Genomic DNA, 14,390 nt, shown 5'->3' with positions numbered 1-14,390 from the left:
ATCATTTCTATTAGAATACTAATTAATGTTTATTGACATATAACTTGTAATTATCTGATTGTGTAAATATTTTTTAACACCATCAATATATAAAATTTAAACTCTTAAAAAATATGGCAGCTCTAGCTTTCTCATTGAGCAAATAGTCTGTTACGTGATGAAGCAATTGATCAAAGACTTGAAATTCTCAACTTTCAAATCTAACTTTCATTTTAGCTTAGTAGTAGAATAGAAATCAAAATCGAAAACGAAAAAGAAAAGAAAAGTCATACCGTGTACTCACAAGACAGTAATGAACAAGAAAAATACCCTAAAAATATGATCCAACTTTATATATATTATAATATCTGAGAGACGTGTCTAAATAAAGTCTACTCTTCGAATTTTTATTACTAAAGCAAAACATAGTAGAAAGAAAACTGAAAGATAATACACTTGGATATCTGTTATACTATCTTCATCCCAATTTATATAACACTTTTTTTTTTTTTTTTGAAAAAAAATTAAAAAATTCTTCCTTTTAGTCGGTCATAAAAAGAATAACATCTTTCTATATTTAGTAGTAATAATGTATCTTTAAACTTTTAATTTTACGCTTAATGAGATTATTATAGCCACACAAAGTCACAAACTGAAAGATAATAGACTTGTATACTTTTAATTTTAATTTTAGGGCGTACCTGCGAGTAGTTTGTTGTTCTGTTTTGCATACAAGTTATGTCCATGGTTATTGGCAGCTGTGGTTATTGCTGGTCCCTATTAATGTTTGTGCATGAATGAAGTTTCATCTTTTTAAGAATGATATGCCCTGCTTGAGTTTGATCACCAAAAGGGGGTACCAATTCCAATGAAATCTTGAAAGCCACTTCTCAGACTTGTAATCCAGATACTGTTTCCTAAAGAAGTGCATGTGAGTTTCTCTGAAATCTTGAAAGCTGGCTGTTTAGACCTGCAAATTTGATCAATGTTTTTCCTATTTCTTTCTTTTTTACGACATGTGAAAACTTTGAAGAATTTTTTTTCCCCTATAATCCAAATGGTATACAAGTAAGTGGTCCGTGGTACTCCTTGTGATTCAATGCATAAATTGGCGCATTATTCTGCACCTGGTCAAAAAATGGTTGAGAACCATGAGATCTCAGGTTCAAATGGTTATAAAAATAAATAAAGAAATAAATTGGAGTTGGCAAGGTATCCCGTGGATTTTCGTGTTTCTATCTTTCTTCCCCTTTCTCCCCAACGGTAAGTACGTAACTCCCACCCCACCCCCCTCCTCTCTCCTTTCACGGCAGTGAGTCACTCCGACCAAGTACCTCTCTCTCCTCTCTCTGGCCGACAAGCACCGGCAGTAGGGCGTTTTCCGGCCAAATCTCTCCCCTCCCCTCTTCTCTTTACTTTTTGCTTTTGTTCTCCCGTTTTTGCAACCGGAAACCCCTCTCCAGTAGGTTTCCGGTCAGTTCAGCACAGGTACTCAATTTTCCCGGTAGATTCCGGCGGTGAACAGTAAATCCAGGCGGCGAACTAGAATTTTTTGCGGCGAACAGGTTCATTCACCTGGAGTTGGTATCTCCGGTGGCCCGTAAAAATTCTATCTTTTAGCCTTGTTAATTTTTCCCTGCATCACGTTGCTTCTTGACTTTACATTCTTGCCTCTATTCCTCTCGCTTATAGTGCTATCATTCTTGTCGTAGTGGCCCGACTTTGCCTATTTTTCTTGCTAAATTGTGCTTTAGTTTTTATTCCTATTTGTTTTAGATAAATATTTGAGTAGCTTATATTTGCCTTAGTGGCTTTAGTGAGCAATGGTAGATTAGGGTCATGTTCATGGTCGGGGGCGGGGGCTAGGGTTAGTAGTAGTAAGTAGGTTCAAGGAGCGTCTAGGTTGAGAGTAGGGTCCTGGAACATTAGGACTTTGACGGGGAAGTCCATAGAGCTAGTTAAGATTCTTAAGAAGAAGAGGATTAATATAGCTTGCGTCCAAGAGACTAAATGGGTAGGATCTAAAGCTAAGGATGTGGACGAGTATAAGTTATGGTTCTCGGGTAAGGCGATGTATAGGAATGGGGTAGGCATTTTAGTAGATAGTGAGCTAAAGGACCAGGTAGTAGAGGTTAGGAGGGTCAATGACTGGATGATGGCGATTAAGTTTGTCATGGGAGGGTCTACTTTGAACATTATTAGTGCTTACGCGCCACAAGCAGACTTGGACGAGGAGGAGAAGAGACGCTTTTGGGAGGATTTGGATGAAGTGATGAGAGGTATATCGCCCACCGAGAAGTTATTCATTGGAGGAGATTTCAATGAACACATTGGATCATCTATAGGGGGCTATAACGATAAGCATGGAGGTTTTGGCTTTGGGGAAAGGAATGGAGGAGGGGTCTCACTCCTGGATTTTGCAAAAGCTTTTGGATTGGTGGTAGCCAACTCGAGTTTTCCGAAAAGAGAGTAGCATCTGGTAACCTTCCGTAGTTCGACGGTTGCGACGCATACAGACTTTTTGCTCCTTAGAAAATATGATAAAGGTCTTTGTAAAGACTGCAAGGTCATTCCGAGTGAGAACCTTACGACCCAGCATAAGCTCTTAGTGATGGATTTGGAGATTACTAGGAAGAAAAAAAAGAGGGTTGTGGATGACCGGCCGAGAATCAGGTAGGAGATTCTGACTTCGTCTAGTGCCCAGGAGATGGGGGAGATGTTGAGGGCTATAGGGTCTTAGGAGAGTAGGGGGGACGCGAACAGTATGTGGGACAGGACGACCAACTGCATTAGGGAAACAACTAGAGATGTACTGGGGTCTCGAGAGGTCATCGTGGTGGGCACCGAGGGGAGTGGTGGTGGAATGAAGAAGTTCAAGGGAAGTTGGAAGCAAAGAAGGTGGCGTATGCGAAGTTGGTAGATAGCAAAGACGAGGAGGAGAAGCGGACGAATAACGAAAGGTATAAGATTGCGAGAAAGGAAGCGAAGTTGGCAGTTTCAACGGCAAAAACGACAGCTTTTAAACGCCTATATGCAGAACTAGAGGACAAAGGCAGGGATAAAAAGTTATTCAGGCTAGCCAAGGTAAGGGAGAGGAAAGCACGGGATCTGGATTAAGTAAAATGCATCAAAGACAAGGATGGCAAAGTATTGGTGGAGCATGCTCTCATTAGACGGAGATGGCAGTCATACTTCCATAAACTCTTGAACGAAGAAGGTGACAGAGACATTGTGTTGGGAAATTTGGAGTACTTTGAGAGACGTCATGATTTTGGGTATTGTAGGAGTATAAAGGTAAAGGTGGTTAAATGTGATGTTCGTAGGATGCGTAGAGGAAGAGCGACCGGGCCTGACGAGATCCCTTGGGAGTTTTGGAAAAGTGTAGGCAGGGCAGGTTTGGCGTGGCTGACTAGGTTGTTTAATTTCATTTTTAAGATGACAAAGATGCCTGAGGAATTGAGGTGGAGTATGATGGTTCCTTTATACAAGAACAAGGGCGACATTCAAAGTTATAACAACTATAGAGGTATCAAGCTGCTAAGTCACACACTATGAAAGTGTGGGAAAGGGAGATAAGGGTGAGGAGAGGCGTGTCCATTTCAGAGAATCAGTTCGGATTCATACCGGGACGCTCAACTACAGAAGCCATTCATCCTGTGAGGATACTGGTGGAGTGGTATATAGAGAGGAAGAGAGACTTACACATTGTTTTAATCGACCTAGAAAAAACTTATGACAAAGTGCCAAGAAAGGTTTTATGGAGATGCTTGGAGGTTAGAGTGTATCTATGACATACATTAGGGTAATCAAGGACATGTATAAGGGAGCCAAGACTAGGGTAAGGATAGTGGGAGGAGACTCGGAACATATAAGGGCGCCAAGACTAAGGTAAGGACAGTGGGAGGAGATTCGGAACACTTCCCAGTGGAGATGGGGTTACATCAGGGATCAGCTCTTAGTCCATTTTTACTTGCCTTAGTGATGAATGGTTTGACGCAGCAAATTCAAGGTAAGGTGTCATGGTGCATGTTATTCGCGGATGACATATTCCTAATTGATGAGACTCGCAACGGAGTGAATGCTAAGCTGGAGGTTTGGAGATAAACTCTGGAGTCTAAAGGATTCAAGTTGAGTAGGACCAAGACAGAGCACATAGAGTGCAAGTTCAGTGACGTAACACATGAGGCTGGCATGGAAGTGAGGCTTGGTACCCAGGCCATCCAAAAGAAAGGAAGTTTCAAGTATCTTGGGTCTATTATACAAGGAGATAGGGATATTGACGACGATGTCACACATCGTATTGGTGCAAGGTGGATGAAATAGAGGCTCGCTTCAGGAGTGCTATGTGATAATAAGGTGCCACTAAAGCTTAAAGGCAAGTTCTACAAAGTGGTAGTGAGACCGACCTTGTTATACGGGGTGGAGTGCTGGACAGTGAAGAACTCGAACTTTCAAAAGATGAAAGTTGCAGAAATGAGAATGTTGGGATATATGTGTGGGCACACCAAGCAAGATAGGACTAGGAATAAAGATATCCGAGACAAGGTGGGAGTGACATCAATTGAGGCAAGATGCGGGAAGCGCGACTGAGATGGCTTGGGCATGAGAAGAGGAGAGACACAGATGCCCCAGTGTGGAGGTGTGAGAGGTTGGCTATGGACGGTTTCAGAAGAGGTAGAGGTAGGCTGAAGAAGTATTGGGGAGAGGTGCTTAGACAGGACATGATGCAGTTCCAGCTTACAGAGGACATAACCTTAGATAGGAGGCTATGAATGACTCAGATTAGGGTAGAAGGCTAGTAGGTAGTCCCACGCATCCCATCGTACTAGTAGTCACAGTTTTGATCTTCATTTTCTTGTCCTTTGATTCTTGCAACTATATGTTATTTCTTGTACCACAATTATCGTATTTATCTATGGTAATTACTGTTTTTTTTCTCAGACTGCTTTATCATGGCTTTTGTCGCTTTCATAAGTTTCATTTTCGTATTGCTTTGAACTGTTTGTGCTTATCTAACCTTTTCTCGTCATATTTTCTCTTAAGCCGAGGGTCTTTCGAAAATAGCCTCTCTATCTTCTGAGATGGGGGTAAGGTTTGCGTACACTTTACCCTCCCTAGACCTCACGCTATGGGATATCACTGGTATGTTGTTGTTGTTGTTGTTGTTGTGGCAAGGTATCCCGTGAAATTAGTTGAGGTGCGCAAGCTGATTCTGACACTACGATTAAGAAGCTAAAAAAAAAAATAGAGATGCGTTCAAGTTAATTTGGACACTACAGTTAAAATAAATAAATAAATAAATAAATGAATGGTATTATTCCTGATTACCATTCATTGTACAAATGACTTCTCATGTTACAAAAATCTTGGCTAGAAAACAAGAAGCCAAAGCCAGTCCTCTCTAGAGACATGATTTTGCCTAGGATTAGATGGCGCTTACTGTGACCTGATCAAAGCTATGATATTTTATAGGAAAATTAGTTGAATTACAAGCACTTAACACGTTTCAAAGATGACTGCGCCATAAAGGTTGAGTCCTCAACCTTCTTTCAATTTTGGTTCAATATCACATGACGTCAACTTTGCTGCGTGAGCCTGCTCGCATTGTGGATTTTAGTATAAAAGGTTGCAGTAATAATAGTAAATGTAAAATTTGTTAATTCATGATAAATCATCAAATACAAATATTATTTGCACATCAGGGTCAAATATTTAAGACTCTAATGATAAAAACAATTCATACACGCCTCAAAAATAATTATTGGGTCCCAAAACGGGAAAACCAAAAAAGATAAAGGCGCGCAATAATTTTTTTCAAAACCAAACTTAATAAAGTATGAATTCTTCCAAAAGCCAATTCTAATATCAAACCTTAGGGAGCGTCAAAGGTCACTTTTCATGTGTGTGAAATCTTTATGACACCCAACTTTTATTCTCTACGTGCAACGTATTCCTAGCACAAACTTTTTCGCCTTTTCCTATTATTATTATTATTAGTTTAATAATGGTGGACCACTCATTAGCAAAGCCTCCACAAAAATGACCAATTCAAAAGATTTTTATAATAGTGGGAAAACGACGTTCTTACTTCTTATCATCTTTCCTTGCCTACCACAAACCAAAGAGAGAAAAAATAAAAAAGAAGAAGAAGCAAAAAGGACATTAAACTCTTATCAAAGTACATTATACTTTATATTTGATTAAACTTTTAAAAGATATGGCAACTCTAGCTTGGTCATTGAACAAATAGTCTGTTATATGAAGCAATTGATCAAAGATTTGGAAATAGCATACTATAAAACATCTTTGCATGTTTATAATTTTCTTCTGTAATACTTGAGACATATATTTAAATAAAGTCTCATCCTCGAATTTTTATTGCTAAAGCAAAACATAGTACTCCTTCTACACTAGGATACTTGGTTGATATAAGTAAATATCTTCTTCTTTTTCTCTTTTTTTTTTTAAAAAAAATGAAAAAAAAATCAGGAGCTAGGAGTATGTCTCGGATTTATAGGACCTTGTCTTTGCACTTGAGTATCTTTTAGACAGCCGAATTTCTACTTGTTATAGAGTTGGTTTATAGTTATGTTTTTCATGTTTTTCCTGTCACCAGAGAGGTAAGAGAAGTGATGGCAGGAGCCCGCAGGAGATACGATCGATTGACACACGCTATGGACCGCTTCCTAGGGCACATGAGAGGGAGAGAACCTAGCCCGAAACTAAGCGAGGGAATGAGACTCTGACATCATCTCTTGCAGTACGCGAAGAAATGCTAGAAGGCACATGTGAATGTCATTCAAAGCGATACTCTTGACTAAACGATAAATTGGCTAAACCATCAGCAACCGAATTAGCCTCCATAAATATAGGTAACAATGACAACATTTTTTTTTTTTTGGTTCACTGTTACATCATTGGAATCTGAGGGACTACAGCCTACAGTCAACAATTAAAAGTTTCCACCTTGTAGGTGTTTTAGGAAAAATCAAATCTTGATTTGGCCATGATGACTAGAGCTGTCAATATTAGCTTGGCCCACAAAGCAGTTCCAACCTAACTCTTTATTTAGGTAGGGTTCGATTAAGATTTCTTTAGCTCATATAGAAGTGAGGCTCAAAAGCTCAATCTCTCTTGGCTCGCCGGCCTCAAGAGTTGGGATGAAGCCAGAAAAGAATAATAAATTAATTTTTTTTTTAAATATAAGTAAATTAAACAAAAAGATAATAAAAAATGTACTTACTACTAAGTAGTAAATTAGAAACTGGAGTAATACTTTTTAGACTTAGAATTTATATTATGTTCAATTTCTTTTGAATGTGATCTGAATTAGTGATTAAAAATAAAAAATTGTTCTCTTGAATTTTTTTCTTCTATGATATGGATTTGCGCAAGAATGGGTGGTAGAAAATTCTATTTCATATTGTAAAAGTTTCATGTTCAAGTTGTACCAAAAATCACTTAGAAAATATTATTTCGGAAGACGAAAAAACTTAAAGGCTAGCCCGTCCTAGCCATCGGCCCGCTTAGGGCTGGGTTGGGCTGCCATTTTGCTGGCCCTTCAATTAAAAGGGCCAGTCCGTTCTAGCCCATTTAATTCTTTGGCCCTTTAGGACTGAGTTGAGTTGGGCTGGGTAAACCCATTTTAACACCTCTAATAATGGCCCAAATTAGGTTAGGATAGTAAATTCACATGGGTATCTAGATCATCTATGCGAAATCAATGACATTTTATCCTTTCCTCCAAAGTTCATCTTACACCATTGATGCATTTTGACCTATTAATTACTTTTTCTTTTTTAAGATTACCTGTATACAACAGGGATGGATAGTTTTGGGCTCTCTCAGTGCACGTTAGCCTAACGTGCGCACTCCATGGGAAAGAGGTCCAAAGCTGCGAATCCGGCGGGGATTGTCCATCAGAAAGCTTTGGGAAAGACCACCAATTCTTCGGTAGTAGTTGCTAACCCAACAAATGTTACTGAAGTAGGGGAAACCATGATGGAGAACCTGTCGCAGCTAAAACAAGCTCAATAGAGATAGCAACAACTACAGGGTTTGAATTGAGTTCAGCCATAATAACGATGGGGAATGAAAAGGTGAGCACACCGCTAATTAAGAGCAAAGCAGTATTAGGCAAAGAGAGAACAGAGGCATGGAAAAAACTGATCCAAACACTAGATAGTGGTAGTGGATTCTCGTGGGCAGATGAAGCAGAAAGAGGTGAGGTGACATCAGGTAAGGCTTCCGAACGTATGGTTGAAACCGAGTCTAAAGGATCGGTGTGGGAAAACTTTGATATCTCTAAAATAACGAATGTTGGCTTCAAATTGGAATATGTTACTACCGAATGTGAAGGTGAACAACTAATATGTGAAATTGAGGATGAGGATATCAGTTCCGAAATAGCGTATTGGAAACACTCGGTGGTTTGTTATGTATTTTGGGCTCGTCCGCCATTTTCGGTGCTTAATGGCTACATCCAGAGGCAGTGGGGGAAACATGGCATCAATAAAATTTCCATGATGAAAAATGGCATTGTATTGGTAAGGTTCGATTCAGAAGAAGGGCAGCTTGAGGTAATTCAAATAGGGATTTACCATTTCGACAACAAGCCGTTTATTATCAAATTGTGGAGTCCGAAAATAGAATTATCTAGAGATGAACTCTACTTTGTACCTATTTGGATAAAATTTCCCGAGTTAGACTTCAAATACTAGAGTGCAAAGGGGCGAAGTAAGATTGGTAGTTTCTTTGGTAAATCATTGATGGCTGATAAACATACTGAGAAGAAAGTTGGGCTCAATTTTGCTAGGCTATTGTTGGAGGTGAAAATTGGACCACCATTGCCAGATTGTGTGTATTTCAGGAATGAAAGAGGCTATGTGATTGAACAAAAAGTGACGTATGATTGGCAACCGTCTGTATGCAAGCTGTGTCAAAAGTATGGCCATAAGGAAGATATTTGTAGAAAGAATAAGGTGAATATGCAAAATGAGTCCGTTGATCAATGTCCTGCAGAAATTGAACAAACTGATGCTACCAAAGGTGTTGTAAAAGTAGCAAATGATACTGATAGTAACCAGGTGTCTGTTCCAAACATTGGGGGTACTGGGGTAAGAACTGCTCCAAATAATAAAAATGCTCTAATCAATAGAACTTTTAGGGGAAGGCAAGCAAATACCGGATGGAAACAACAGGCTAAAGCTGGGGCAGTGATTACTAATGCTACTACGGTCAAGACCTCTAACAATTACCAACTATTAGACAGTTATAGAACTGGAACAAGCAAGCAAATTGCTGAAGTAAAGAACGGGGGTGGTAATACAGTGTTCCCCTGAGGGGATGGTTAAACTATTCAGCCAGAATGTTAGAGGCCTTAATAGCCTCAATAAGCAGAAGGAGGTGAAACTCCTTTGCAATAAGGTGGATGTAGGATTGATGGGGTTTCTGGAAACAAGGATTAAGGTGAATAAGTTGACACAAATAATGACAACTATGTATGGAGGATGGAACTATACTAGTAACCATGCTTCCCATTATAATGGAAGAATTGTGGGGTTTGGAGACCTGATTGGTTTGAGATGGATGTGAAAAGTGAGACAGCTCAAACTCTTACCTGTTTGGTTCATTATATTCTTATGTAACTTAAGTTTTATGCTACCTTTGTGTATGCATTTAACCTTAAAAAAGATAGGAAAAGTTTATGGGAGTCTCTTACTGACAAAGTTGTTTACTATCAAAGTCCATGGATTGTTCTTGGAGATTTCAACACAGTATTACATGATGAGGATAGGATTGGAGGGTCACCTGTTTCATTAGCTGAAGTTTTTGACTTTCAGAATTGCCTTGATAGATGTGGTTTTATAGAATTAAAGAACATTGGATATAGATACACATGGAGTGACAAGCAAGATGTTAGAATTTTCTCAAAGATTGACTGGGCAATAGTGAATGGAGAATGGATGGACAATATGCTAGATTATGAAGCACAGTTCCTACCGGAAGGCACAAGCGATCACTGTCCTATTGTGATCAGTATGCTACAGAATAGAAGTGTGAGAGCTAAAAGCTTTGAGTACTGAACATGTGGAACAAACACTGTGATTTCAACCAGATAGTACAAACTGTGTGGTCTACTCCGGTGGGTGGATATGATATGTATAAAGTGGTGAGGAGTTTGAAGATGTTGAAATATTATCTTAAGAAGCTCCACAAACAACACTTTAACAATATTGTGACTAAAGCAGATGAGGATAGGGAGGAGTTGCAGAAAATACAAGCATTACTACAGCAAGACCCTAGAAATGTCCCTTTACAAGCAGAGGAGAAGAGTTTAAACATGAAGTTCAGAAGGTCATCAAGCTTGGCTGCATCTTTTCTGCTGCAGAAGAGCAAAGCTTTGTGGATCAGAAAAGGAGATGAGTGCACTAAGTATTTTTTCTCTATCATCAAACAGAGGAAACTTCTACAATCAGTGACTCAAATCCAAGACGCTCATGGACAAACCAAAAATGATCTTGATGAAGTAGTTGCAGTCTTTGTTGACTACTTTCAAACTATGCTAGGAGAGAAGGGGGAACACAGGAAGAAATCCCATAGTACAATTTTTGACCAAGGGGAAAAATTAACAGTAAGCCAGCAGTGTGAAATGCTTAAACCATTTACTGATAGGGAAATAAAATTAGCTATGTTTCAGTATCAATGAGAACAAAAGTCCAGGCCCTGATGGGTTTGGAAGTGGTTTCTTTAAATACCCATGGAACATTGTGGGTAGTGACATTTGTAAAGCTATTCAGGAATTTTTCAGAACAGGTATGCTTCTCAAGAAACTGAATGCCACTATGATTTCTATTATTCCCAAGGTTGCTGCTCCTATAAGTGCAAGTTAATATAGACCTATATCCTGTTGTAATGTGGTATATAAATGCATATCAAAACTATTATGCACTAGACTAGCATCTGTCTTGCCAAGTATTGTGAGTGTAAACCGGGGTGCATTTGTCCAGGATAGATCATTAATTCACAATATCTTGATGTGCCATGACCTGCTGAGACATTACAAAAGACAGACCACACCTAGATATTTGATGAAAATAGATTTGAGAAAGGCATATGATATGGTGCATTGGGAGTTTATACAGGAGATGATGGAAGGCTATGGATTCCCTCCAAAGTTCACTCAATTGATTATGACTTGTATTACCACGACTAGATTTTTTGTCAAAGTAAATGGTGAGGGGTATGGTTACTTTGAAGGAAAGAGGGGTTTAAGGCAAGGTGATCTAATATCACCCTTGCCTTTTTGTATTGGTAGTGGAGTATCTGAAAAGCGTTCGGAAACTAATGAGTCAGCTTACAGATTTCCTATTCCATCCCATGTGTAAAAAATAACAACTCACTCATCTCATCTTTGCAGATGATTTGATGATTTTTTGTAAAGGAAAGGAAGATCCAGTTAAGAGGATCATGGAAGCTATTGGACATTTTTCAGCAACAACTGGACTGGTAGCTAACTCAGATAAATCAATTCTATATGTTGCTGGAATTAATGGTGCAATACAGTCTAGGTTGCTGGAGATTACTGTATTCTCTCTAGGCACCTTTCCAATGAAGGACTTGGTGATACGCCCAAATTACACCTTTAATATCAGGAGTAAGTGGTTGTTGTCAAATATAGAACCCAACGAGGTTAGGGTCGAATCCCACAGAGAATACAATGAAGAAATATACTTGTCAAGTGTAACACCCGACTATTAGTCTATATTTCGAGAGAGGGGGGAGTATAATAGTAGTTTGGTTGTTGTTTGTTCATTAAAGACTAAGAGTGGTTATAAAATGTAAACTATTGGTAAATGGGACCAAGGTTGTGGTTCCAATGGAAAGTAATGCGCTTGGGTATCAATTCAACTTATTTATATGCCTAGATGCATTAAACCAAGGGTCACGCGAATCTTGCTAATAGTTTTCCAACCAAATTAGCAAATTTCATCCTAGGCTTTTCCAAGCCCTAGAATGTTTTATAAGAGATCACCCATGTAGCCTCAACCAACTTTCCTATTCCTAGCTCAAGCTATTAGATGGATTTAATGACCCAAATTGTTGCTATTTACCCTTTTCCTAACCTCTACTTTCTTTTCCAAGCAAAGTAATGGTATTAAGGCACAAGTAATGTTGTACACCATCACAAGACATTAATGCTTGAAGAGTTAATAGAAAACACCATTATCATATAAATGAACTATGAGTATGAAACCCAATCACATAACTAACACATTTGGTCCCACAACCTTAGCTAAAGTATTAGCTACTAATATTCATTAAAGGTAAAGCAATAAAGTAAAGTGTATTCATAAAGCTTACAAAAGTATTCAATGGAGAAGATGACAAAAGCAAAAGGAATCTCTTAAAGACTTCACCAACCAATAATAAATGAGCTCCACAAAAATCTAGACAAAAAATCTGTAGAATAATGAGTCCAAAACCCTAGAAAATCTATTTATAGAATGTCCAAAACGGGAATAATTTCTAGACAAAAATACCCCTGTGCATCTAGTGCGAATCGCACTTGGTGTCGCATGTGCAACCTGCGAGTCGCAGGTTGCACCAAATCGTCACAGGTATTGCATCTTCAATCAGTTGTGGTGCAGCATCTGCGGCATCAGATGCGACTCGCATGTACCACATGCGACTTGCATGTGGTGCTTGCATGTGTTGCACCACTGTCTTGCTTTCTTTTGCCATCTATGTCAATAGATGTTGCAGCACCTGCGACTCGCATGCAGTACATACGATTCGCAGGTGATGTTCTGGTTCATTTCAGCTGGTTTTTGCTTCATTTTGCCTCAAGTCGCTTCCAGCACATGTTATTCTACAAATTAACACAAAAACACGAGAAGCGACATCAAAAGTACTTGGGGATTTACAAAATACTAAGTAGTTGGCGTCGAATGTGCCGTAATTTCACGGCACATCACTTCGGATTACCACTGTCTCCAAAGAAGTGGAACAAACTAGATTGCCATCAGTTGAGTTTAAAAATCACAGAGAGGATAAGCACTACTTCAACCGACGTTTATCCTATACAGGAAAGCTACAGGTTATTAACTCTATCCTTTTCTCTTTGTATAATTTTTGGGGCTCGGTGTTTATCCTACCTCAGAGTGTGTTGAAGGATGTTACTAAGAAATATAGAGAATTCTTATAGGGCATTACTGTAAACAAAAGGAAGGTAGCACTAGTAGCTCAGGACAATGTGTGTAAACTAAAGAAACAAGGAGGATTAAACATAAGGAGCTGCAAAATGTGGAATAGAGCAACAGTTGGGAAACTGGTCTGGATGATGACTAATAAGAAGGAATCTTTATGGGTAAAATGGATCCATGGCATATATATGAAGAATGTAAATGATTTTTGGGGTCATGTACCCCCAACAGATAGTAGCTGGTATTGGAAGAAGCTGAACAAGTTGAAATTAGGAATGATGAGTTGGTATAGGAATGATAGGTACACCCTTACTCCATCCGATAAATACTCTATCACTAGGAGTTATCTCACTATGTTGGAGTCAGGGTCAAACCTTGCTACTGCTACACTCATTTGGTCCAAGATATTACAACCTAAACATAGGTTCATTTTGTGGATGGCAAATCAAAATAGGTTGCTAACTAAGGGGAGAATGTTGAATATGGGGTTCCACTGTGCTAATGCTTTGTGTGTATTGTGTACACAATAACAAATAGAAGATGCGAACCATCTATTTGTTACATATGACTGGACAGTTGAATTGTGGAGGGATGTAAATACATGGATGGGAATACAGATGCCACGGGCTGGGACAAAAGAATGTTTGCAATGGTTATGATAGAGGCACTGGAGCAGGTTAAAAAAACAATGGTGGTTGCAGTTCTTGGAGCAATGACCTACTTGATTTGGCAATCAAGGAACTGGAGGATATTTAGAGACTGCAGTGTACAGAAGGACTTCATTATACAACAAATACAATTCACAGTAAGGGAAAGAGTGTCAATGTTTAGAGAATCAAAGCAGGCTAGCAAATGAACATATTTGATTGATCAGTTTTGTTCCTAGAGTGAGACCTGATCCTTCCTACACCCTTCCTAGAAAGTGGTAGGAGGGTCGGATGCTCCTTGGTTTGGGTTTTTTGCTTTGCTTTTGTTTGTTCTGGAAGTTTGGCTGGTTGCGGTAATAATATTTTACAATTTATTGCCAAATATTTGTATACAGAATTACGTGAAATTAGTTGAGCACTTTCTTCAAGGGAAGAACTTATTCTAGAGATATGTAATGATTCTTTTCACCTTTTATTTTCACTTTAAAAAAAATAATTGTGAATAATGGTTAGTAGAAAATAATTAAATTAATCTAATATCTTAAAAATGCCTTCCTAC

At 38.8% G+C, this 14,390-nt stretch overlaps 1 protein-coding gene across 1 annotated transcript; it reads left to right on the top strand.

Annotated features, from left to right (window-relative positions):
• Positions 1–2,050: 2,050 nt before the first annotated feature.
• LOC132624417 (uncharacterized) lies at positions 2,051–2,452 on the top strand. The gene has a single exon (XM_060339201.1). The coding sequence runs from the start codon at positions 2,051–2,053 to the stop codon at positions 2,450–2,452; it is 402 nt and encodes a 133-aa protein (XP_060195184.1).
• Positions 2,453–14,390: the final 11,938 nt, after the last annotated feature.

The sequence above is a fragment of the Lycium barbarum genome, chromosome 12 (genome assembly GCF_019175385.1).
Source record: "Lycium barbarum isolate Lr01 chromosome 12, ASM1917538v2, whole genome shotgun sequence".
Taxonomy (NCBI): domain Eukaryota; kingdom Viridiplantae; phylum Streptophyta; class Magnoliopsida; order Solanales; family Solanaceae; genus Lycium; species Lycium barbarum.
This window is presented reverse-complemented; position numbering and strand designations above follow the sequence as displayed.